Source organism: Nymphaea colorata, chromosome 11, assembly GCF_008831285.2.
Source record: "Nymphaea colorata isolate Beijing-Zhang1983 chromosome 11, ASM883128v2, whole genome shotgun sequence".
In the NCBI taxonomy this organism is placed as follows: Eukaryota; Viridiplantae; Streptophyta; class Magnoliopsida; order Nymphaeales; family Nymphaeaceae; genus Nymphaea; species Nymphaea colorata.
Genome location: NC_045148.1, coordinates 20,203,545 through 20,230,658, shown reverse-complemented (window position 1 = coordinate 20,230,658; position 27,114 = coordinate 20,203,545). Strand labels below are relative to the sequence as shown.

Genomic DNA, 27,114 nt, shown 5'->3' with positions numbered 1-27,114 from the left:
GAGAATCTATGTATTAGTACACACTGGTGCATATTGATATGTTATCCAGTGTTTCTAGTTGAGTTATCTCCGATTTTCTAGGAGTCATGCTCGATACAGATGTGAAGTGTAAGGCATGGATAAAATGTAATGACATAGTGGCAAAAGTAACAGGGGGTATGATTGATACCGTGGGATTTGGCCATGTCCCCATATCTCCAAGGTTAGATGCAAACCCCTGCTCAGTCATTCCCCTTAGCAGAGTGTTAAACTCTCGACTCCCCTGCTTCTGTCATAGGCGTCGGCAGCAGGGGTCCATTTTTGCATACATTAGCGAGACGGAATTCCGATTGTTTCTCCTTGTTGTCGCTAATTGCTTGCCGTTTTTTTTTTCTTTTCCCTTTGTGTTCTTGCGATGTCAAAACATTAACACGGGTGGCTTATGAGAGCATCAGTTTTCTGCCTTCGAGAAGGGGGAAATAAGGTGAGAGACCAGTCGCTCTCGGCTGGTCCACTTGCTTCCGGTGGAACCTACCTGCAACTCATCCTTGTTGACAGAAACTAAGGACGAGTCCAGGAGTTCCGCGCTCCCCACTTTGCTCTCTATTTCCGTTGCCACCGGACGGAGGAAAGACCCGACGACCCTTTTTCCTCTCGGTCGCTTGAAGGTGCAGGGATCTATCGAGATCCCTCTCAAACGGTGGAAGCCACCGTCGGCAAGACCAGGTGGTGAGGAAGGAGACCTCGTACGGGACAGAGTCATCTCCCTCTCTGGTTTGTTTTCGTTGGAGACGGAAGGAGGCTCCATCACCACACGAACGAGATGAAGAAGAAGGAGAGCTCACGAAGAGAGAGAAAGCCAACATGAAAATGAGAAGGGGGTTAGGGCTCGAACGTTGCATTCATTTTGAAATTTTCAAAATTAGTCCTCCTTATTAGCAAAATTTACGAAAAAGCTGTTATAACTTTTAAGCATTCATGCCGCTACATTTTTGTGAAAATCTTTTACGAAAAAGGGCTCGTAAAAATTATTTTCAACATGAGCCTAATGTCTCGTACGAAATAGCACCATCGGAGTTCTTAGAAATCACCCAGGTTTTCATATATTTGTTTAAACTTTGAGTAGAAAAATGAATTGTGATGTATTATTGCTTGTTGGTACCCTTAGTTTTAATTATAATTTCAGAATAAGGGTTTGAAAATCTTTTGTTGTATACGATGATTACAATATACTATGTGAAATTTTTGAACGTGATATACAAAGTATAGATGCATGTCTGACTTTGCCTTGTTGCCATTAAATTAAGACTTAAAATGGCTTATTTTTGTCTGAGAAACTGAGCCTAAGGGCAGTTCCTAGGAGAGGTAATAGACGATGTCTAATGATGAGAAACTCTCACATTTGAAATTCAAAGGCGAAATGTGGACTGTGTGCAATGGTTTATGCGAGTGCGAGCTTGTAATTTTGCCCAGTATTTGGTTTTGTCCCGGGAGCTAGTGGCGCGCGTGAACCCACTGTTGTAGCACACTCCTCTGTCTGTACTGGAGGGTCCACAGGGTATTGAGCAGCACAAGGGCCCGGGATTTTGCTGCTGTTGTAGGAGAGCGAGGCATCTTCTAGTCCCTCACCCCGGTTTCCTAGAGGGACCATGTTATCGTGGCGGTGATCTGGGATACCTCAGGAGGCTTCACTACAGGTTACCCTCGATTTGTTGGAACGCCTGGTGAAGAGATGTTATGTTCTGCCCGTGAGTGTCCACGAGGATTTTTGTTGCTGCTCGGCACGATGACCATGACATTGTCAAAGAACCACAGTTAGAAGTCTACGAAAATTTTGAAGGTTTTGAAACACCTCATTTGTGTTAATGAGTTGTAACTGTAATATGTGTTAAGATTTGAAGACATTTATTTTACAGAATCAAATATTATTTTGTAAGGCCATGTTTCATTGATGGCTAGATTTTTCCATACTCAGAGGAATTCTGACCCTTCTTTATATCTTTACAGGTAGTCCTAGATAGATCATGGCTCATGGAAGGACGACCTCAGTCTTGTGATGGACGGGCATTGACATTCTGGACACTGTGTCGGTTTTGGGGATTTGTGGTTACTTTTGTTTGGGTCCAAGTATTTTATTGTTGAAATAAAACAGTATCGGATTTCTTTATGTTTTGGTCATGACTCAATGTTGCTTTTGCCATTATTTATATTAAAAAAAAATTTGGTGTCAAAATTTGGGTCGTGGCAGCGTACCTGTACCGATACGCAGGTACATGGTGGTATGTTTGGATTTGGTTTCGAGTTGAAACCAGATCCAAACCATATCCAAACAAAAAAAAAGTGAAAACCTAACGTGGTAAGGGAGGAGAGCGAGGAAAGAAGAGCAGACGAGGGGAGAGGAAAGAGCAAGAGAGGAGAGCGGGGAAAGAAGAGAGGACGAGGGGAGAGGAAAGAGCAAGTGGGGAGAGCGGGGAAAGAAGAGAGGACGAGGGGAGAGGAAAGAGCAAGTGGGGAGAGCGGGGAAAGAAGAGAGGACGAGGGAAGATGAAAGTGCAAGGGAGGAGAGCGGGGAAAGAAGAGCGGACAAGGGGAGAGGAAAGAGCAACAGAGGAGAACGGGAAAAGAAAGGAGGAGGAGAAGAGGAGAAAGAAATGACGAAAGGACGAGGGGAGAAGAAATGACGAGCTTTGCAAAGGGGAAGAAGAAAGGGCGAGGGGAGAGAAAAGAGCTACCTTCAGTAGTCTTTGCTTCTCCCCTCTTCTACCTTCAGTAGTCTTTGCTTCTCCCCTCTTCTTATGCGGTTTTTCCTCTTTGCCTCTGTTTCTTCGTTCCATCGAGGAGAGGAAAGAGCAAGGGAGGAGAGCGGGGAAAGAAGAAGCAGCAAGAGAGGGAAAGAATAGAAGGGGAAAGGGGAAGGGAAGTTACTGCCGGTTCATTTTTTGGAAAGATGTTTTCAAAAATCACAGAAAGGAAAATTTATTGTCCGTTCCATTTTTTGCTGAGCCTACGATGTAAAAACATCTTTCTTTTGATAGCATAGAATGAAATTGATAGAAACCATTAATGTTGTTAATTGAAAAAATGAAGATGAAAGTGGGCTGAGGGCTGCCTGCAGTGTTGCATATGCTTTTATCGAGTTTTTTACAATTTTTTTAATTAAAAAAATAAATATTAAAGCCGTACCACCGTACCAAGATTTGTAAAAATTTCGTACCCATACCCATTTTCCCGTACCCATATCAACACCGGTACCCGTACCTAGGTGACATAGTTGATAAGTAAACCCTAAACTGAAAACTGTTGGGCTTAAATAGAACATTCCCTTAGGTTTCCCCTTTACCCAACATGCGGTTTGGATGAGGGAGAGATTTTAGGGAAGGATCAGCTCCCACGATAATCTCGTCTTAGCAGTTATGAAATATCTAGATTGGGCTCAATGACCACTATCCAACATCTCCCACTTGGCCATGAGACCGCAAGTTGCTTCCACGATCTGTGTGTTTTCTCATTTACTTAGTTATGTAGTTTTCTATAGTTCGTTTATCCATAGTAACGTAAACTTTATTCTATGTTTACAGTGAGGTTTTTCATTCAATGGTTTTTCCTTCGCAACCTTTCAAATATATCTTAGCCTCATATGGGCTACATGTTTTAAAAACAAGTCTTCAGATATTTCCTTAGTTAAGGGATCAACTACCATATCATTAGTAGGCAAATAATTAACCAAGATTTCATTTTTCTCGATCATTTTATGAACATAATGGTATTTCACCATTATATGTTTACTCTTTGAGCTAACAGCTCCATTCTTCATAAAAGATATCGCTGCTTGATTATCACAATACAGTTGAATCGGTTCATGGTCAAGATCTAATTTCAAGAACCGATTTATCCAGATAGCAAAAGTAGTTGCAACATTATATGTTACATACTCTGCTTCCTGAGTGCATGAGCAACACATCCCTATTTCTTACAGGACCAAGCTATCACTTCACCTCCAAAAAAAAATATATATCTAGAAGTAGACTTACTATCGTCTTTGCATCATGTAAAATCCGCATGAGAATAGCCAACTAAGGTTAGCTTATCTGTTTGGTTGGACAATTTCAATCATTTCATTTCTTTAATGTGCCGAAAAATCTTTTTAACAGCTTGCCAGTGAGGCAATCCAGATTACTTTGATAACGACTCACCAGACCGATAGGAAAGTTTATGTTTGGTATAGTACAAAGCATTAAATACATCAAATTACCAACAGCTTATGCATAAGGAATATTTAATTTGTTATACTTCTCTAGACAATCACTCCTGCTTAAGTTTGCTCATTTAACTATAAGAGTCTCAATTCGTTTGTAGTCTAGCATGCGAATTTTTTTCAAGATATAATCAATATACGTTCTTGACTTAAACTCTAAATTCTTGAGTTTCTATCTCGAGTAATCTTTATTCATAATGTATAGGATGCTTCACCCAATCCTTCATTTCGAAATTCTTGTTCAACCAAGTCTTCGTTTTACATATCATGTCATTATCATTTCCTGTTAATAAGATGTCATCGACATCTAATGATAAGATACAAAAAAGGCTCCCACTTTTTCACACATATACATAGTGGTCTATTTGGTTTGTAACAAACCTCAGATTTGTAATTACTTTATGAAAGGCAAAATACCACTGCCTAGGTGATTGTTTCAATCCGTATAACGATTTATTTAACATGTACACTTTGTCTTCTTTTTTCTTAATGATATACTCCTGTGGTTGAGTTATATATATAGTTTCCTTCAACTCACCATTCAGGAAAGCAATTTTCACATTCATCTGAAAAATATCCAAGTCATAGAATACTGCGACAACTAAAATTATTCTAATTAATGCAAACTTTGCAACCAGCGAATAAGTTTCTGACTAATTTATTCTTTCCTTTTGGGAAAAACCTTTCACCACCAATCTAGCTTTGAATTTCTTGACTGATCCATCAGCTTTACACTTCTTCTTTATTACTCATTTACATCCAATGGGTTTTCCATCATTAGGAAGATCTACTAATTCACAGACTTTATTCTTTTCAATAGATTCAAGTTCTTCATCCATAACATTCACCAAATCTGACGATTTATGCGAGCTTACAACTTCATCATATGTCAGACATTTCGTCAATATCTGCTAAATAGCATAGCTTCTCTACAAGATATACATAATAATCACTTAAATACGAAGGAGGAGCTCTACGTTTTTTATGACATAATAACGTCTGAGATGATGAGATACTCAGATCAGTTGGTTCATTACCTAACTGATCTTCAGTCGGTTCATTAACAGACTGTTCCTCAGACGATTCATGCTTAGTTGGTTCATTACCAAACTGATCTCCAGTCGGTTCATTACCAAACAGTTCCTCTGAATAAATCAGATCATCCAATACATCATTTTGATCTTCAACTAGATCAATATCTTTATTATTGAGTTCTTCTAAGAACTCTACATCTCTGCTTTCTATAAGTCCCATAGTCGAATGATAGGCCTTTGGATCCTTTTAAATATCCAATAAATACACATCTTATTGATCTGTTATCTAGTTTATCCATTTTTGGATCTACAGATCTCCATCTCATCAGATGTCTCAGATCTAATTTTACACCAGTCAATCTCTCGTAAGTAGTTGGGACTGCTTTGCAGGGCATTCAATTTATTGTATACATAGCTATCAACACTACTTCACCCCAAATACTTTTGGTAATTGTGCACCTGTCAACATGTATCTCAACATGCTCAAGAAGGTTCTGTTACACCTCACCTCTCAGCCATACCAATCTGTTGTGGTGTCCTATCCATTATCTTTTGCCTATTAATTCCAAGGTATTTACAGTATTCGAGGATTTCATTACAAGTGTATTCTCCTCCTCGATGAGACCTTACAACTTTAATATATCTCCTATGTTGTTTCTCGATTTCAGATTTATATTCCTTGAATTTCTTAAGTACTTTCGACTTGTGTCTAAACATGTAAATATAGCCAAATCTTGAGAAGTCGTCAATAAATATTATGAAGTATAATTTACCACTATGAGTTTGGACTCTGAAAGGTCTACACATATCAGTGTGGATTATTTCCAATAAATCAGTGACCCGAATTACTTCAGACGGAAATGGTTTCCTTGCTATTTTTCTGTATATGCACGACTCACATTTCGTGAAATCATTTATACTTATGTCAGGTATTAAATCTTGTTGTGCTAGAGTATTTATTTTTTTTATGCTTATATGACTTAGTCTTTAATGCCATAAGTTTATATTCACACTCATTGCCAAGTCGAAATAAGCAGAACTGGAAGCTTTATTCATATCATTAAGTTTGAACATAACATGTACTTTTACAAATTTTCTATTGAACATGGACCTTTTCATGTTTTTCCACTATTACCTTTCCTAGAATAAAACGAACTTCAAAACCTTTTTCAGTCAGTGTGGGAACAGACACCAAATTTCTTCTTATGGAGGGGACATACAAAACCTCGTTAAGAACGAAACTGGTACCCCCAACGTTCAGTCGATATGCCCCAATTCCCATGACATCACAATATGAGTTGTTTTCTATGTAGACATTGTGTGATCCTGGACTCAGTTCTTCCATACAAATCACGCCTTCCTTTGTCTTCAAAATCTTATTCTTCCATGCAAATCATGCTTATTGAGAGAAAGAGATCTATATATTTGTGACTCCAAAATTTAATTTAATATTGAATTTTTAAAAAATCTTATTCTTTCTTTTAATTAAGAAAATTAAGGTCTGAGTCCAAAAATTTAACCATGTGAACATTCTGTTTAGTCGAATTCAGCACATCAAACAATAAGAATCCACTGCCTTGTCCTGGCCATTAACGTCTCAAGCTTTATGTTCTGTTAATTGATCAATTTGGCAGATAAGTTCCCTACCTTTTTATTACTAAAAAATCATAATTAGATTTGACATATTTTCTACGTAGTGGACAAAAGGGTGAAAATAAAAGCTTTACTAAATAAAATCACATTAATCTAGATATTTTCGTATTTTCCAGGACTCCGGGTAAGACCTAGTATGCAAATAGAACAGAATATTAAGAAAAAAATAGTAAATGACATATTCTTACGAAAACTATATTGAACAGAAAATGACATATCCATTCTGTTATTAGTGCTTCTTTGATATTTCTCAATCTTCTACATTCTTATAGATTCACATCAATTTTAAAAAAAAAAACTCTTTTCAATTATAAATCAGAATCCTTTACGACCTTTTCTTTCGTCTTCCTCTTTGACTTTGCATCTTCCACTTTTTTACGTTTGGCTTCTACTTGCAAGTTTTCCACATTCTTAACGTTTTGCTTCTCTTGCAGCTTCACCAGAATCTAGCATACCTATGCGGTACTATTGCCCACCCACTTTCATCTTCACTGCCAATAGCACCTATCAGCGACACCATGACGCCCTTTTACGCTTCTTGTCCTCCTCCTCCAATGCATCCGTGAGTGGCTTCGCCACTGCCATGGAGGGCCGCAGCCCGGATCTGGTCCATGGCCTCGTCCTCCACCGCAGCGACGTTCCTGGGGACAATCGCATGGCCTGTATCTCGCATGCAGCTTTCTGGATAGTCCAATTCTGTCCCAAAGGGAAATCGGCAATGGTATGGTACGATTACTGCCACATGCGCTACTCTAATGTCAACTTCTTTGGAATGGTAAATAGCGATGTCTACTTCACCATGGCAAATTCCGACGACACGTTAGATGTCAATGTTTTCACTTCACTGCTTGGGGGCCTCTTGGACAGCCTCTCCTCGAACGCGACGTCTGATCCCTCTGGCCTGCTGTTTGCTACCGAAGAGATGAGGTTCAACGACCGCCAGAAGATATATGGGTTGGTTCAGTGCACAAGGCATATCTCTGCCTCTGCCTGCATGAATTTTCTGTCCACAGCCATGTCTCGGATCCCGAGTTGCTGCGACCGCAAGGTGGGCGGTCGGGTTGTCATGGCGAGCTGCAAGGTGAGGTACGAGATGTACCATTTCTTCTACGGCCTGGTGGGGCCTCATCCTTCTCCAGATGCTGTAGGGGCTTCACCACCAGCCAGTCCCCCTGCAAGCATCGTCCTTCCCCCTTCCAATGCAGTACACAGTTGGTATCCTTAACTCTTAAAACTTCTCCTTTGATAATTATTTAGTTTCCGAGGCTCTTCCGCTGTTTTCTTGCATAATTCATGCAACATTTTTGGATGCCTGCTTAGGTTGTCCATGTCACGTGAACTAGATAACTGCATTGTTGATCACCTCTCAGCCTTCTCACTCTCTTTCTTTTTTAAAAGCATGAACTCTGCCAAATCAGCGATCGGTGTTGTCGATGCTGCTAACAGTTTCTTCTATATATCAACGGATGAGAACTTTATTCTTCTACTCGAGCTTTTTGTTTTCTTCCATAGTTTTCTGTAGTACTGTTGCGTTTTAGTTTTCTTTTTTCTCCATTAGTTTGAAATATTGTTGTGCTTTATTTTGTTTTTCTGCTTTTCTGCCCAACACTTTGACTGGTAATAATCACATTGCTTATCTAAATCGCTTAATTCCTAAGCTAATTATTCTTATATGAAATGAACATTCAAACTGTTCTCTTGAAACATGGTTTGCTTTGCGGAAAGCATGAGATTGTGGTTCATTATTAATGAAAAATGCTCATTTGCTCTTTTTCACCACCCGTTTCTACTATAAGACTTCATTTTGCTCTGTTTCATCACTTGTTTCTACTTTGCTTGGATGTAAGTGTTCCTGTTTATGGGCTGTCGTTCTTCCCCTCCGGTTTTAAGAGTGATTTCTTGCATCCATGCAGCAATTGCATGTTATTTTTTCTTACATTCATTTCAAAAAAATTTCTTGCCACAAACTCCAACAATTGTGTGTTTTCTGTTGCTCTAACTCCTGAAGTGGAGGAGCTCGTAAGAACGTGTGGAGCTCGTGGGAAAAGCGTGAGTGCGTGAAGGAGTGAAAAGTGGAAACAAGAGAAAGTGTGTGCGGTTTCAAATCGTGGGCAGTTAATAAGGAGTGGAGAAAATGGTGGAAGCTAAAAAAGTTGAAGCGGAGGGATCGTGAGAAAGCACGATCTACGAGTTGCTAAACTTACTCGTTAAGTTTTTCAGTTTTTTTTTATTCTCTTTAAATGTTAGCTTTTTTTACTAAAATGAGTTGTCGAGAAGTTAACGCCAAAAGAGGAGAAGAAAGTTTCCATCTTTCTCTCCCTCCCTCTCTCGCTCTTTACTCTCTCTCTCCTACCGTCCTTGACTCTCTCTCTCATGCTGCCCTAGACGCAGCTTGCTTCTCTCTCTGCCCGTGTACAGCTGCTCCCTCTCTCTGCCCTTTCCCTCGTTGGTGTGTTGCAGCCTACGGTCCCCTCTCTTCATTTTGCCATTACCAAAAGAGAGGGATTGAGTGTGAATCGCGGGAGAACGCCAACATTTGGTATCAGAGCCAGGTTGTATGCCAAAGCTCCCTCGATTCAAGCCGATGTTGATCATCACAAACGAGGCAGCACGGGAGATTGCCAGTGGTACGTTCCAATATCCGCTGCTCACGGCGACCAACTACACCAGCTGGGTGATTAGGGTCCAGGCCATGATGGAAGATCAAGGCGTCTGGGAGGCAGTCGAGCCGACGGCCGGTGTGGCTATCGACACGAGGAAGGACAAGAAGGCGAGGTCGCATCTTCTCCAAGCCCTCCCAGAGGATCTCCTAATGCAAGTGGCAAAGAAGGCGACGGCGAAGGAGGTCTGGGATTGCCTCAAGACGAGATTTGTCGGGGCAGATCGCGTGAGGAATGCATGCCTACAGACGTTGAAGAGTGACTTTGATGCCATGAGGATGCAAGAAGGAGAGTCGTTGGATCAATATGCAGGCAGACTCACCGGAATGTCCGTCAGGTATGCCAACTTAGGGGGCACCCTAAGCGATGTCGCCTTAGTCAAGAAGCTATTTGACACCGTTCCAAATAGGTTTCTTAGCGTAATCGCGAGCATAGAGCAATTTTGCGACCTCGACACAATGTTGTTTGAAGAGGCTGTGGGACGACTCAAGACGTACGAAGAACGCTCTCGTCCCTGAGCATTCGGTACCGGTGGCAATGGCGATGCGCAACTGCTTCTCACTCAGGCTGAGTGGGAGGCACGACAGAAGAGAAGCGGCAGCGACACGTCCTCGACCCGAAAGGAGACGGGTCACAGGGAAGGAGGTGCTCGCAACCGGGGTGGTCGCGGGCGCGGTAGAGGGCGCGGGAGAGGCGGACGAGGCGACTTCCCACTGAAAGACAGAGCAGGTGGCTCTGGAGGTGATGGTCGTGACAAGAGTCACATCTGTTGCTTCAATTGTAACGAATTGGGGCATTATGCGAACCAGTGCAAGGCTCCCAAAAAGAAGGAAGAGGCGCATCTCACACAAACTGACGACACCGAACCAACTCTGTTGCTTGCAGAGTTGGAAGAAGCAGTGCCCGCTGCACCTGAGAGACAAGAATGGCAGGAACGACAGGAAGCCGTCCTGCTGAATGAAGAGCAAGTATGGCCCGAACTGCATGGGACCGAGCACGGTAAAGAAACTACCGACACCTGGTACCTGGATAACGGTGCCAGCAACCACATGACCGGAGACAAGGTCAAGTTTATGGAGTTGAACGAGGCAATCACCGGCAAGGTGAAGTTCGGCGACGGCTCATCGGTGCAGATCATGGGTAAGGGTTCAATTCTTTTTAAATGCAAAAATGATGATCAATGGCTGCTCCAGGAAGTATATTATATTCCAAAGCTTCGCAGCAACATTGTGAGTCTCGGGCAACTCACTGAGGTGGGCCACAAGGTGGTTATGGATGAAGACAAACTAGAGGTATTGGTCAAAAATCCAGGGCAGTTGATCATGAAGGTGAGACGCACGCCAAATCGTCTCTATCGCATCGAGCTGCAGATTGCAAGGACAGTGTGTCTCTTGGCAAACCTCGAGGATCCGGCATGGTTGTGGCATGCTCGTCTCGGCCACGTCAACTTTCAAGCATTGAAGATGCTTGTAAACAAGAAGATGGCAACCGGGGTACCGCCTATCTCTCATCCCGCTCAGTTATGCCGAGAGTGTTTGGTGGCGAAGCAGACGAGACAATCGTTCCCGTCGGCAGCCATCTATCGAGCGAAGGAGCCACTCGAACTCTTGCACGCTGATCTTTGCGGCCCGATCACGCCACCCACCCCTGCCGATAATAGCTATTTCTTACTAATAGTTGATGACTTCACTCGTTGGATGTGGTTGTGCGTGATCAGAACAAAAGACCAGACATGCTCAGTGTTTATGAAGATCAAGGCGCTGGCCGAGAACGCGTGCGGGCATCACGTCAAGACGCTCCGAACCGATCATGGAGGCGAGTTCCTCTCCCTTGAGTTCGCCAATGTGTGTGAACAGGCGGGCATTGCGCGACACCTCACTGCGCCATACTCACCACAACAAAACGGTGTGGTGGAGAGGAGGAACAGGACGGTGATGGCGATGGCATGATCTCTCCTCAAGAGCATGAGCATGCCGGGAAGATTTTGGGGAGAGGCGGTACGACACGCAGTCTACCTGTTGAACCGCTTGCCTACGAAGGCCATGGGCGAGCGCACCCCGTATGAAGCTTGGAGGCATAGGAAGCCGGATCTTGCACATCTTCGATTGTTCGACTGCACGGCGCATGCCATGGTGACAACACCACACCTCAAGAAGCTTGATGATCGCAGCCAGCCAATGGTGTATCTCGGCGTCGAGGATGGCTGCAAGGTACACCGATTATTCGATCTGCGGCGCGGGAGAATCCATGTAAGTCGTGATGTTAAATTTGAAGAAAAATTAAAGTGGAATTAGAACATGGATGCAGGAGGCAGTGATTCGTCGAATTTCACTGTTGAGGATGAATCAACAGTGGACAACTCAGTTGCAAGCGGACAAGCAGGAAGGTCGCTATCCATGGATCTAGGCTACCCTACTTCTTCATCGACACCGATGGGTGGCGAAGCAACGCCGGTGGTGGCGCCGGCTCGGAGATTGCTGGCGGATGAAACTGCCGCAACGTCGGAGATGGAGGACAGTAATGACGGACCCGTTCGGTATAGACATATCGATGATATCATGCGAGACGCTCGGCATGTCGAGCTCGATGATGAAGACGTCGAAGAAGAGGCCATGCTTGCGGCAATAGAGGAGCCATCGTGTTACCAAAAGGTAATGGGACAACCGGCATGGGTGGATGCGATGGCCAAGGAAATTGAGTCCATTGAAAAAAATTCGACCTGGACGCTGACAACCCTACCGGTTGGAACCAAAGCAATTGGACTCAAATGGGTGTTCAAATTAAAGAAAAACTCAGACGGAGAGGTAATCAAGCACGAGGCCAGACTAGTCGCAAAAGGCTATGTTCAATGGCAAGGGATCGACTTCGATGAGGTGTTTGCACCAGTCGCCAGGCTCGACACCGTGCGAGTCATCCTTGCCGTCGCAGTCAACCGTGGGTGGCAAGTTCATCACCTCGACGTCAAATCAGCATTCCTCAATGGCGAACTTGAGGAGGAGGTTTATGTAACTCAGCCAGAAGGTTTCACGGTGAAGAACAAGGAGCATATGGTGCTCAAACTAAGCAAGGCATTGTACGGCCTCCGACAAGCACCTCGTGCTTGGAACACGCAGCTGGATCGAAGCCTGAAACACCTTGGGTTCTCAAAGTGCGCGCTTGAACAAGCCATGTATACGAGGGGAAAAGACCGTACCGGTATCATCGTCGGAGTTTATGTTGATGATCTAATTGTAACAGGGGAGGATTCGGAGGCAATCGCATCATTCAAGCAGCAGATGATGGCTGAGTTCGAGATGAGCGACCTCGGCCTGCTCACCTATTACCTTGGGATTGAGGTGGAACAAGGTGAAGACGGTATCTGGATCAAACAAGCAGCCTATGCCAAAAAGGTAATAATTCAATTTGGCATGTTTGATTGCAATCCTACTAAAATCCCTATGGAACCAAGGTCACAGTTGAACAAGGATCCCGAAGGACAACCGGTGGATGCAACTGAGTATCGACGAGTCATCGGATGTCTAAGGTATCTTCTCCACACAAGACCAGATCTTTCGTATGCTGTCGGTGTAGCTAGTAGATTCATGGAGAGACCGATAGTGATGCACCACAAAGCAGTGAAGCAGATTTTGCGTTATTTGAAAGGCACAATCAACTTCGGTCTTGTATACACCAGAGGAAAAGGAGAAGAAGTGATTGTCGGGTTCACGGATAGTGACCTGGCGGGCGACGTCGATGATCGGAAAAGCACCGGAGGCATGGCGTTCTATGTAAATGAAAGCCTAGTCTCATGGAACTCGCAAAAGCAGAAGACCGTTGCTCTGTCTTCATGCGAGGCTGAGTTCATGGCAGCAACTGCGGCGGCATGTCAAGCACTTTGGCTTAGAGGACTCTTGGCCGAACTGATTGGGAGAGAGCCGCAAGTGGTGAAGTTGTATGTGGACAACAAGTCCGCAATCGCACTGATGAAAAACCCAGTTTTTCATGGACGTAGTAAACACATTGATACAAAGTTCCATTTCATTCGAGAATGTGTCGAAAGATGACATATTATTGTGGATTTTGTACGCACAGATGAACAACGAGTGGATCTTATGACAAAGGCATTATCAGCGGCAAAGTTGGCAACAATGCGACACGTACTTGGTGTTCAAGAGCTCGGGCCACATCAGGATTAGGGGGGAGATTGTTGCTCTAACTCCTGAAGTGGAGGAGCTCGTAAGAACGTGTGGAGCTCGTGGGAAAAGCGTGAGTGCGTGAAGGAGTGAAAAGTGAAAACAAGAGAAAGTGTGTGCGGTTTCAAATCATGGGCAGTTAATAAGGAGTGGAGAAAATGGTGGAAGCTGAAAAAGTTGAAGCGGAGGGATCGTGAGAAAGCACGATCTACGAGTTGCTAAACTTACTCGTTAAGTTTTTCAGTTTTTTTTTATTCTCTTTAAATGTTAGCTTTTTTTACTAAAATGAGTTGTCGAGAAGTTAACGCCAAAAGAGGAGAAGAAAGTTTCCATCTTTCTCTCCCTCCCTCTCTCGCTCTTTACTCTCTCTCTCCTGCCGTCCTTGACTCTCTCTCTCACGCTGCCCTAGACGCAGCTTGCTTCTCTCTCTCACGCTGCCCTAGACGCAGCTTGCTTCTCTCTCTGCCCGTGTACAGCTGCTCCCTCTCTCTGCCCTTTCCCTCGTTGGTGTGTTGCAGCCTACGGTCCCTCTCTTCATTTTGCCATTACCAAAAGAGAGGGATTGAGTGTGAATCGCGGGAGAACACCAACATTTTCCGTATAAATACATGCAGGTCCCCGCAAGTCAAGAACAAGCACGATGATCATTGTCTCTGTCTTGGTTCCATCAACATTACTTTTATGCCTCCTGACATTTTTCTTATTTTCCAAGAAAGCCAACAAGAAAAACATTACCAAGCTTCGCCAAGATTCCTGTTGCTAAGATTAAATATTCCTATTCAGGTTATGGTGACGAAGAAATTGAAAGCAACTTCTCATTGGTTTTTGACTTGGACGTCATCAGAGCTGCCACAAACAACTTTTCCAATGCCAACAAACTTGGGGAGGGAGGGTATGGTCCTGTTTACAAGGTAATGGTCCCCTATCTACTTGAGATTGCATACCAATATCAGTTTTATAAATTTCAGTAGAATTTCATAAAAAGTATAAAAAAAAAAACTGAATGGGATTTCTTCAGGGTCAATTGTCAACGGACAGCAAATAACAGTAAAATGGTTGTCGAGGAACTCGGGTCAAGGCTCAACTGAGTTCAAGAATGAGGTGAAGTTGGTGGCAAAGCTTCAGCACAGGAACTTGGTTCGCCTTCTTGGTTGCTGCATTGAAGGGGAGGAAAAGATACTCATCTACGAATACGTACCCAATAGAAGCCTTGACAAGTTATTATTTGGTTAGTCATCTCGGTTCATTTGTGGACCAAACGACTTCACAGCGTCCAGTCTTCTGCAGATATCAGCATCCAAGTTACCAATAGTAATTAGATGTGCTGTTGTTAGTAACCTTGATTTCCTTCTTAAGATGGGTAACCGGTATATTATAATTAAGGACATTGCTAATTAAGGACACTGCTTCACGTTCTTGAACGACCATCTATTCTCCTTATCTGAGCAACTAAAACAACAGTGCCCACTGTCTTAACAGTGCTGCCTCCATGTTTTACTCGTGAAGGCTCTCAATTGGCATTCCCAAAATCATATGGTGGAATCTCACAAAACAATTTTTTTCTGTTTTTTGTTTCTTACCGGTTATTATGCCCTCTTGTGCTTCCAGATCGCATCTTTCACTGGATTAACATTGAATTAGATACAGGCTATGCCTCAACCTGGTTGTCCAATGATGCACTAGTTCATTTTCATCATCCAAAAACTAACCTAGATTCATGAAAGTGCCATTTATGAATATTTGCCGTGGTCTTTGGTGCATTGTGTCGTTCACTCATTTACCCTTCATCAACGTGAATAAATAACATCTGGCGTTGCCACAGGACTTCTCTATCTTCATAAAGATTCTCGACTTAAAATCATCATCTAGATCAGGATATGACCGCTAAGATCTCAGAGTTTGGCATGGCAAACCTTGTTGGAGTGGAAGAAACACAAGGCAAGACGAGTAAAGTTGCTGGCACATAGTAAGTTCTGTATTCTAACCTCCATGTCAAATACCGATCTTGTACACGAAAGTTTTTAATACTACGTAAGCTTCTGCCAGTTCATTTTTTTCTCGCTGTAGAATGCTCCCTAACTGGCCTCCGCTGGTAAAATGCCACTAAATTACAAACAACAAGATCCCTTTAACACCATAAGGACTTCAGCCAATTCATTCTTTTCCCCATATAGAAACCTCTCTGACTGACCTATAACGTTTGGAATGCCACAAATTATAAAAATTGAGCTCACTTTGTTTTCTTGTCAGTGGCTACATGGCACCGGAATATGTTATGCAAGGCCAATTTTCTGTCAAGTCAGACGTGTTCAGCTTTGGAGTCTTGATGCTAGAGACTATTAGTGGCCTGAAGAACTCTTCATTCCCTCATTCACAATATGGTCTAAGCCTGCTTGACTATGTAAGCATTTTGTTGCAACAACAGATTAATTTCGTATGCACATATGCTACTTCAGATTTCTAAGTTTATGTGGAAATGACACAGGCGTGGAGGCTGTGGAGGGAAAACAGGGCAACTGAACTATTAGACGAATCACTGACTCATTCAAGCGACGGAAGTGAAGTGACAAGGTGCATCCATATTGGGTTGCTATGCATTCAGGAGGATGCAACACGAAGGCCAACAATGTCGTCTATTGTTCTCATGCTCAGTAGCAGCTCTTTGACTCTTCGTGCGCCTTCGGCTCCTGCTTTCATTTTGGGGAGAAGCAGAGTGTACTCAGACACCTCAAAGACTGCCTCATCTGCAGCAAGAACGGAGTCAGACATGTCACGGAGTGGTTTAGTCCCAAAATCTGAAAATGATATGACCATTTCCAAGGTTGAAGCTAGATAACAAATGCTACTTAAAGACCTTTTTCAATTTGGAATTATTGTGGGAGATGGATTGGCCACGGGGTGATAACCCAGTCCTTGTATTTTGATTGACACAAATTTTATGATCTAACATTTACAATTTCTTTCTGGGTTTTGCATGTTAGTCTAGAGAATTAAGGGAATTATATAAAGTTTGAATTTTAATCACTCTGGGCTGATGAAATAGAAAATGGGTGCACGGTGTTATTATGGTAGAAGAGACAACGAAGTAGTGCAAGTATTACAACTTGTCTGGTTCACCAACAAATCCACTATGCAAGGAGATAAGTGCTTTTGGTATTCTGTAGCAGAAATAAAAAGGCACAAGTATCTCGCATAGATGTCCCGATGAAAAAATGTACATGGTGCAATATCATGGTAAGTGAGTTGGTATGTTGTTTAATTACACCTGAAGCTCTACAATATTGAATAGAATCCTCTTGTTTTTTTTAGGAAGCCTAGCTCACTAGATCCCAGGAAGGCGAAGACCATCTAATTCTGCATCTCTCATACAGCCATAGGTTTTGACCAAGTCCTCCCTTTGGAAGCTAAATTCACCCACACCGGTTGGTCGGCTTCCTGCAAGCATCCGGTCGTCAACACTTTTGAACCGATATGAGTTAGGGGCGCCCCGGGGTGGGGGGGGGGGCGGGCACCTAGGCCATAGCCCCACCCAACCAAATGAAAATATAGATATATAGTGTAAAAATTAATTTTTTTTTTTTTTAATGTGAGTTCAGTTTGGCCATATCCAAATCCAACCCACAAAACCCAACCTCCATTTGGCCCGCCCCTAAAAAAATTCCTGGCTCCACCCCTAGATATGAGGTTGTGCAGCAAAATTTTCCGCTACATGCCAAGGTAGTCCCCACAAACAAACAATTCACGTGTTTACTGTCCGTGGGCAGTCTTCTCCCCCAAATATGCCGGATAATTTATTGTAGTCTCTAAGGGGTTGTTGGTAACAGAGACATTATGAAAGTATTACATGAATCTATTTCAGCTTCAAAATTTGGTGTAAATTAATAAGACATTTGTTTTAAAATTTACTGCAAATTTTGAGACAAATTCATAAAGCACTTGCACATTGTTCTTATTGTCAAATAACCTCTAAGCCTCCATACCTATTGTTAGGGATTTACATATCCATACCCATAGCCATCTTAGGTTCACAAGATATCATCAGATTGACTTCTACGACTCCTTTTGGTTCTGTACACTTTTAAAGATCTCTTATGGTCACCCCCTGCCTTTAAAGCCACTATCAATAGTTGATTCTGAAATTATGGGCTCATTCTTGAATAAAAATTCTTAAATTGTGATTCTGTCCTAGGAAGTGAAATTGTGATTATAGAATTTTAGAATTTTTTTTATCCGTCCTTAAGGCCCCGTTTGATGGCACAGAATTTTTTTAGGTGGAGTTTTCTTCAAGAAAAAAAATGCAAGGAAAATGTACGGCAAAAAATTTCCAGTTTTTGCAAATCCAGGCCATGTTTGATGGCCCAGAATTTCTTTTCGAGAAAAAAACTTAGGTGTTTACTGGACATGGAAAATTTTGGGTGGATAAAATCTTTGTGTAGATCTTGTGTACGATTGATTGCAGAGCTTGCAGAGCTCGTAACTAACAAGGAGAGGCTGCTTGAGTAACAAGAGCAAAATAAAACAAAGCACTTAGTGCACAATATCAGTTAAATACCTTCTTCTTCCCGTCACTAAGACGCTCAGTGACGGGAAGATGAATAGCTGACAATAAAATTCCCATATAACCAGAAAGAGGTACAATGGAGCCACCAATCCTTGAGACTGATCTCATTTGTCAATTTCCATTGCTTGTGCAGCTTTTGCCTTTGCAAGTGCTGATAGCGTTGTCTTCACTTTCTTCTTACCAACTGGAAAACGACCAGAACCTTTATTTTTCTTCTTCATTTCAGCCCCATCAAGCTGAAAGACAAATCATAGATCATAAGAATAAACTAAAAACAGCTACATGGATACATTAGGAAATGCAAAAACCAAAGATGAATTTGACCACAAACATTAGTGCTTTTGTCCGAAGTGCTTCAGATAAGTAACAGTGAAACTATAACCTATAATGATTTCTAGGAACAATACAAGAAACGAAAGAGAAGCAGCATATGATGACAAATACTATAAAATATTCTCGATTTTTCATGCTATAGCAATCCGTTAGTAGACTAACTGAAGTTGCACTAGCAATAATGAACAAAAATATTCAATAACAGAAAAGCACAGGCATAAGTGATAAAAATTGGGGAATAATCAACAACAGTGAAACAAGTATTTCATGACCTGCTAAAGAGAAAGTACCCCACAGTAGACAGAAACTATATAAACGTTTGCATCACCAAGGGAGAATCTCTAACATAACCTAATGGATTCTCTTCCTCTATCTTGAGTCGAACAACAAAAATCATAAAAGCCTAAAAAGGGCAAATAGAAAACGAAGGTAGCACTCCACGGTTTTTTTGGTTGTTTGAAAGTAGCACTCCAGGAGGCCAAAGAGGCGAATGAACAAATACCCCCCTTCTCTAGCAAGAGAGACAAAGGGGAAAGCCGAAGAGGGAGAAAAGGCGATGATAGTGTAGGGGGCTCACCATACGCGTTTTCCATTGTCATTTTTTCCACTCGGATTTTGGCTTTTTTTACAGTTTTGCGTCTGGGTTGTGAGGAAATTGTGGGATGAAGGAGTGTGTGTGAGAGATGCCTCAGAATGGGTATTACTCCTGCAAGAAGACCGATGACATCTGTGAAGATGTCTACGGCAAGGGAGTTGTGGATGGCAGTTTTCAATCGCCGCGCTGGCTGTTTTGTGATGAGAAAGAGAAACGAAGGAGAAGAGAATGACGTTGCATTGTTCTGTGATGACAATACGCTCGGTAAGTGAAGAAGTCCTAACGGGCAAAACAAAGTTCCCGTTCCAGGGTAAATTTACCCTGGTCTCACGATTTGGGCAGGGATTTTTTACCTCCGTTTGATTACAAAGGTACAAATCGTACCAAAAGTGCAAAATCCCTTCCATGCACAGTATATTTTCTATGCATCAAATGTGCATGTGTCGTGATAATTTTAATTCATCTGTTGTATAATTTTAATTCTTGTTTTACATAACACATCATTTTCAATTTTAGAATCAAGATTCTATAGAAGTTGATAACTAAAATTTTCATTGCAATTCCAGTTTGAGGTGGAATTTTGTTTTTCAAAATTTTAATTCTAAAATCAAAATTTCAAGCTGTCAAAGCCTTGAATACTGCTGAGTCATTTATCATAGTCAAGGGCAAAACCAGGTGGAAAATCAGCGTTCGATTTGGGAAGCAAGGGAACTCACATTTTCCTATTTATCCTGATAAAAGTCCATTATATAACAGAATTATTCAGAGGTCTGCTAAACGCCAAAAAGAGAACACTCTGTTTTTAATGTCCCAGCTGGAACAGAAAGAACAAACACAATTAGCCCGGAGACCGGGCCACATTAGCTCTCCTCGAATGGATATTCCTGTTAAAAAGGGAGTCTCGTGGTTCGAACTTGGATTAGCAGTTGATTGGGTCACTGGGTCTGGTCGACTTGGTTGAGTCAGGTCATGACGTATTTTTACTGCAACCGAGTCAGGCAAGTCAAGGTGATTCCCAAAGAGCCAGCAGTTCCTTTAGCAACGCCTATAATTCCAAGATTAGCATTCTTCTATACCATCATCCTCCAAGACTCAAACTAAGGACATGGTTAACATCATCCTTTAGGATTCAAACTAAGGACGTGCTTATCGTACACCACCTAACCCAACCAATCAGTTGTACCCATGCATTGCTCACAAAGTCAAAATCAATGTGTCATTGACTTGTATATTCAAACTGGTAGCACTGCTTTAGCTTGAATGAATCAAGAGATGACAACTACATGGGAACTCAAACCTTTAACTGTTAGTCAGCAGTTCCTTTAGTAGTGCCTCTAATTCCATGATTAACATTCTTCAATACCATTATCCTCCACGACTCAAACTAAACACGTGGTTACTAACCCAGCCAATTGGGCTAGAGAGAGTGGATAGGTAAAGGGGCTTGAATTACATGGGCCCAAGCTTAGCTGGCAGCAATGAAAGCCATTAAGGTTTTGGAAAGAAATAGCTGGCTGCTGGAATTGTTAGTTCTTGAACCATTGGGACCGTAAGAAATGAAAGTTTATACAATACTACTGTCTGAAAAGTTGAGGTCCACAAAGTTCAAAATTGAAGTGACCACTATGGAGGCGATTAAGTTGGCTGGGATTGGAACCCATGATAAGTTATTGGACCACAGAGCCCAGTGTACCATTAATGGTGAGGAAAGGGAGCAAGGGTAGCTTGGAGTCATAGGCAATATATATATATATTTATATATAGCTATAGCATAATTAGTAGTGTAATAATGTAAGCATACTTTGTGCAAATTAATATTCTTGCAATTGATAGAAGTGGCATTACCTATAAATTTCAATTACAGAAGGAGGGATACCAAAAATGGGTTGAAAAGGTTGGAAACCTTGAGAAAAGATGAACATTGTTATATGCACCATATTAGTGCATGAAGTTTCTTGTGTAAAATGGTTAATGATAAGAATACTTTTTATTGATTTTAAAAAAGAAAACTTATTCTAAAGATAAAAATGAAAATAGAAAAAATAAAAAGACTATAAAAAAGGTTTTTTTAGAAAATTACCAATATGTCTCACCTGCTCTTAAGTTGTATATAAGTTGCGTGCACAACGGCGCATGTAAGTAGTTCTGGAGAAAAGGTATATGAGTTGCATTATTGGTCACTGGATATCCATAAAATAGAAATGAGCAAGTCTGCAAGTAAAAAGAAAAATTTACAATAAAATATGCATGACGAAGGAAGCTCAAGCGAGTCCCAACTTTCCTATTGAATTGGGGAGCGTAAGTTCCCAGAGAGGCTTTCATTGAAGTCCCAACTTCCTTATTAAATAACCATGCTCAAGGTAGTTCAAAGAATTTGAATGCGCTTCAAAAGTCTGCCAAGATAACAGCAGGACAGTCATCTTTTAGACGAGGGCCTTTCAAGATGCATGGTTTGGAATTTTTCCCCTTCTGCAAATGAAGAGGACGAACTCCCGAGTGTCCTCCCCCAGTCCCTGGCTAGCAAGCAGATGTAGCTAGAGATGGTTCACTCTGTAATGGGGCTAATCAGGTTGAAAGTTGGCTTCCTCCTCCTTCTCCACCATTCCCTCCATATTGACCGTGCAATGAGCAGCAATAACTATATCAGTAGCCTCTGCTTTGGAGGCGATTACGCCACCAAACGCGAGTACGAAATGAATGTGCGCAGCGTCTTTAGTAACTTGACAAACGCTGCCCATCCCCATGGTTTTGCCAAGGCCACCGCAGGTGAAGGATCGGAAAGGATTTAGGGCCTGGTTCAGTGCAGGGGCGACGTTGATCAGGAGACCTGCAACAAGTGCATCTCTAATTCCACCGACCAAATCGTCCATGTATACTGCGGCGCCTCATTGGATGCAACCATATGGTATGAAGAGTGCCAGCTCCGCTACTCCAACATCGACTTCTTTGGCAGCCTAAACGTCGAAGTTCCTTCTAGTTCATCTGCCGATCGCAAAGCGGAAGATCCTAAAGCCTTGTATGACAAGTTGGCAAGCCTGCTGAAGAGTAACCTCACTTCCAAAGCGACAAATGAGCCTTCAGGGACGATGTTTGCTACGGGAGAGATGCCGTATACAAACCTAGAGACGCTATACGAGCTGGTGCAGTGCACCGGGGACACCAGCCTCAATGGTTGCAAGGAATGTTTGAATAACCTCAGCTCCCAGATTCAATCGACTTGCAACGGTGCGGAAGGCTGTGAAATTGTCACGGGAAGTTGCCGTGTAAGGTATGATACCCGGCTCTTTTTTGGCATTACTACCACTCCAACCCCATCTCCTCCATCAAATGGCGCATCCAACACTATGCCAGGCCAGTCTCTCTCTTTCCCCCTCTCTCGTTCTATAACTTCGGGGATATCTTCTTCCCAGGCTAATTAAATTCTCATTCTCTCTCACTCTCACGGGATCGCAGGGACGGGCAATATTATAATCGGAAAAGCGATTGTCATCTCCGTTTTGATTGCGGTTCTCGCGATTACATGCGCCATTTGTGGGTTTTGCTGGTGGAAGAGAGAGTTTTGTTGCTTTTGGAGAAAGAAGTTGAGCGGGATGGGAGAAGAGGAGGCAGCCTTGGAACAACAAGGTTGGTAGAAACAAGAACGACTTTTCTTTGCGCGTGATTAATTACACGTGGCCGCCAATGTGGTGAATTAATTACACGGTGGGTCCCCGCGTTTGTGGAGCTAGAGCGTTTGGTCTACCTCAACTCTTTTATCATCAATCAACAAATTTACGAAACAGTAACAAACTGTTCTCATTATCCAAACTCTCCTTAAATTTTGACATTTTAATCATACATGGTCGGTAGTCACTCTATCTCCCAGCCTCTTCCTTGGGCAACATTTCCAACAGTTATGTTCCTCCTACCCAAAGTCTACATATTAATTTGATTTCATAAATCTTTTTAAAGTTGACGGCTTCAACTTTGTCAAATTATGATATATTCCTTTTTTCGTTATTATATATATATATAGTTCGCCAGCTATCTGCTAATCTAGTCATTTTTTTTGCTGAGCTTCAAAATTCAACCGTACAACTGAACGCAAATTGCCCACAAAACTTTAAGAATAAAAAACGATACGTTACACTATTTGAACATAGCAGGGTCTAGAATCACACGTCCCCGCAACGGATTTGGACGACTACTTTTTCAAACATGCATGTTTCAATATTTCCACCTCAATTTTGATGTTGGATTCTTGGGATGATAGATATAATCCCTAAATGGCAAGATTTACCTTGTCTTGCTCGACGAGTAGCACCCTGACCACTAACCCGTTTACCTTCTGGTTTACATGTGGAGTTCTTCTCTTCAGCTTTTAGGAGAGCAGATCCGATGGACGGACCAACATTCGACCTGGCCACTACCAGATCTTCCACCAACAATTTTGCACTCAGAAATAAGCTCGGGGAAGGAGGATTTGGTGCAGTTTACAGGGTATATATATTCACTACTCCTTTACTTTCCCTCTGTTTGAACAATGCAGCACATGAAAATGTGAGGAAGCATCAGTCAGGAAATGAGAGGGAGGGAGAGTGAAATGCCACTGAAACCAAGTTACTAAGCTTGCTAATTTCCTTCAGTAACCATCGGTTTGTCAGGGCCGACTACTGGATGGTCTAGAAATAGCTGTAAAGAGGCTGTCACGGAATACAGGGCATGGTCCAAAGCAATTCGACAATGAAGTGCAGACAGAAATCTTGTCCGACTTTTAGGAGGCTTTATGGAAGGTGAAGAGAAGATACTCATCTATGAATATGTGCCCAACGGTAGTCTGGACAATTTTCTCTTCGGTAAGATGGTTTCATTTTCTCCTTGTTATGTTTTTTCTCCATAGGGATGGTTTGAAGGTTTAGTGGTGGGAGCATAGATGTTACGAGAAAGTGTCATCTATGAATATGTGCCTAACGGTAGTCTGGACAATTTGTTATGTTTTTTCTCATGGGGATGTTTTGAAGGTTTAGTGGTGGGAGCATAGATGTTACAAGAAGGTGGCAGGCGATATCTTTCAATTTGAGTTTTTTTTTCTGGGAAAAAATGTATGTAATGAATAGTAATGGTAAAATATTTCCTTAAAAATATTTTCCTTTTTGTGATTTATGGTTGTACGATAGGTAAAATTCGCATAAGTCTGTGCACCCTGATAAAGTTCGTAGTATCAAACGCCCAAGAAATTTAAAGAAAATTATTCTAAGAATAATATAGTTCTGCATAACACACGAAGCCATTTTCAGGTAATGATAATAAACAAGGGAGTAGATGCGCCACAAGTTATGCTATCTGCTGAATAAACATAAAAACCATCTTTCTCGAATGACCCAAACTGTTCCATGGATGTTGTACATAGTCCTTTTGATGTACAACAAGGAAAATCAAATGGGGGAAAATCAACGGCTAACACCTATCCAATTATATGGTTTAAAATTCATGATTTCACATCCAAAAAATGAGACATGGCACGATATACAAACGCAAAGGCTGTCTATCTATACCACCATTTGATTGAGTAACAAGTGTTGTTCTTCAGAAACAGGGCACACTGGTCCTCTCTCTCTCTCGATATATATATATATATATATATATATATATATATATATATATATATATATATATATATATATATATATATATATATATAATTTGTTGTTGGCCGTTAAATAGTTTGTATTTTATTTTTTAACTGTTATATAACATTACTGTAAAGGATAAACGCAAGATGCCTTTATTCATTGTTTTGCATTCAAAGGAGAGCCAATAAAGCGTATGCAGTTGGACTGGGCAGTACGTTCCAAGCTCATAAATGGCATAGCCAGAGGAGTTATGTATCTTCACGAAGATTCTCGTCTTAGAATTGTTCATAGGGATCTGAAAGCAAGCAACATTTTATTAGATACAGACATGAATCCCAAGATCTCAGATTTTGGCACTGCGAAGATCTTTGACACAGACCAAACAGAAACCGATACACTTGAGGTTATGGGAACTCGGTAAGTTGGTTGTTGCTTGTTGCCGCAATTTCTATTACTGCCTTTGCAAAATTCAGACATATACTGACACAAGTATTTCGAGCATCCACAGCCCAAAATTAACTTAACATGTGTTTTGTAGGTTCTGCCCAAGTTCCAGAGTTATCCATATTTCCAGCTGCAATGGCGTAGCCAAAAATTGTTTCGAACATTTATTCTTATGGGATACTAACTTATTGCTTGTATGCTTCAATTAATTCCTATCGGAGCAACAAATGAAAACTAGCGTAGATGATCATCAATCTTTCCGGCAATTATCATTACAAATGTATTTCACAATTGAATCACGGAATTAGGTCGTTTCATACCTTTTCCATCTTTTTCCCTACTAAAGTTACACCTAATGCATTTACATGAAAGCGAACTTGTTCATGAACTTAAGAAGAAAGCATATCTGTTTGTAGCTATAATAGTTTTCAGAATTTTCTTCTTTTTCTGCAGTGGATATATGGCACCTGAGTATCTTCTTGAAGGAAAAGTATCAGTAAAGATAGATGTTTACAGCTTTGGTGTTTTGGTGCTGGAGATCATAAGTGGAAAAAAGAATTTCTCCTTAATTCAACAAGATACTGATGAAAATCTCTTAAATTATGTAAGTGATTAACATTGTTTTTGTGCTTCTATTGTTTTGTAGGTAAATTTTGTCTATTATTGGTATTATTGTACAAATGTAATTTCGGATTTGCTGTCTTTGTTAAGCTTCAGAACCCAATAAAGCTCTCCACCATACAGGTAGTACTATTGTTATTCTCAGTAAATAATACATGTTTTGGTCCTGGTATGGAGACTTTGGGGGGAAAACAAGGCTCTGCAAGTTGTGGATCAAACATTGGAAGGAACACGTCATAACGATGAGATACTAAGGTGCATCCATATTGGCCTGCTATGTGTCCAAGAAGATGTATCAAGCAGGCCCAAAATGTCCAAGGTTGTTGCGATGCTTGAAAACAGCTCCTTGATTCTTCCATCCATTTTGCCTCCTGCCCCTCCTACCTGGAAAATCAGAAACCTTTCTTCGGGAGCACAAACGAGCTCAACCGCATTAGGGATTTGTTCAGAGCTTTGTTCATCTTCTTACTGAAGCTTTTAACTACTCATGAGAGAAAGAAGTCGAGATGATCATCTATACCCGTGCCTTTCAAGGTACGCTTGTTCTTCTAGTGTATGAGCTGTGAACCCTTGGATGGTATCTTGCAGAGTTGCAGTCATGTTCTTTGTCTGTAATCAATCTCATTAGGATCTGGAGATGCCTCCATATTAACATGTTTTAGTGTTGTGCAATATAATGCCTAAGCTCATCTCCCACTAATGATGAGATCAATAATACGTTGTTATTCTCTTATGGTGAAACCATTTGTTCATTTGGGTCATTTGAAGGTACTTTAATATCTTCATATAGTTTTGCAACACAGATAAATAGTCTCAAGAAAATGCAGGCTGCATATTTATTTATATAAAACCCTGTTGATGCCCTTTAATGATTTTCTTTATTTGAAGGACAGAAAGGATTAGATCACTCATTTGGTGGAGTTAACATGCTGCAATTTTGAGCTGACCGCTGGTCAAGGAGCTACCAGCAATTGTTATCCATATCGTACGATACGCACACGTATCGTACGATACGTATCGTATAGGTCGAAGGAAGAAACCTATACAATACGCATTCGATACGCGATACGGATGCATATCGTACGTGTATCACCCGTATCGTGCGATACGGGGGCCGTGTTGCACAATACAGGCGATACCCCCGTATCGTACGATACAGGAGAAAAATTAAAAAGGGGTCCGACAGCCCGTTTTT

The 27,114-nt window shown here is 41.6% G+C and overlaps 2 protein-coding genes, 1 long non-coding RNA gene and 1 pseudogene across 3 annotated transcripts; 3 read left to right on the top strand and 1 right to left on the bottom strand.

The window, feature by feature from the left end:
• The first annotated feature begins 1,354 nt into the window (after positions 1-1,354).
• LOC116263657 (cysteine-rich repeat secretory protein 38-like) lies at positions 1,355-8,146 on the top strand. Its single transcript, XM_031643388.1, has 3 exons — positions 1,355-1,438; positions 1,987-2,065; positions 7,356-8,146. Exons 1-3 carry the CDS (start codon positions 1,355-1,357, stop codon positions 8,144-8,146), a joined length of 954 nt encoding a protein of 317 aa, XP_031499248.1.
• A 7,455-nt stretch (positions 8,147-15,601) lies between these two features.
• On the top strand, positions 15,602-16,589 carry LOC116263656 (cysteine-rich receptor-like protein kinase 7). The gene is made up of 3 exons (XM_031643387.1): positions 15,602-15,719; positions 16,004-16,154; positions 16,239-16,589. The coding sequence occupies exons 1-3, from the start codon at positions 15,631-15,633 to the stop codon at positions 16,587-16,589; spliced, it is 591 nt and encodes a 196-aa protein (XP_031499247.1). The 5' UTR covers positions 15,602-15,630.
• Positions 16,590-18,267: 1,678 nt separating this feature from the next.
• LOC126410513 (uncharacterized) lies at positions 18,268-19,500 on the bottom strand. The gene is made up of 2 exons (XR_007574621.1): positions 19,225-19,500; positions 18,268-18,550 (listed from the first exon to the last, which is right to left on the bottom strand). It is a non-coding gene; the product is annotated as an uncharacterized LOC126410513 (long non-coding RNA).
• Positions 19,501-21,628: 2,128 nt separating this feature from the next.
• Positions 21,629-26,671, top strand: LOC116263909 (cysteine-rich receptor-like protein kinase 10; annotated as a pseudogene).
• Positions 26,672-27,114: the final 443 nt, after the last annotated feature.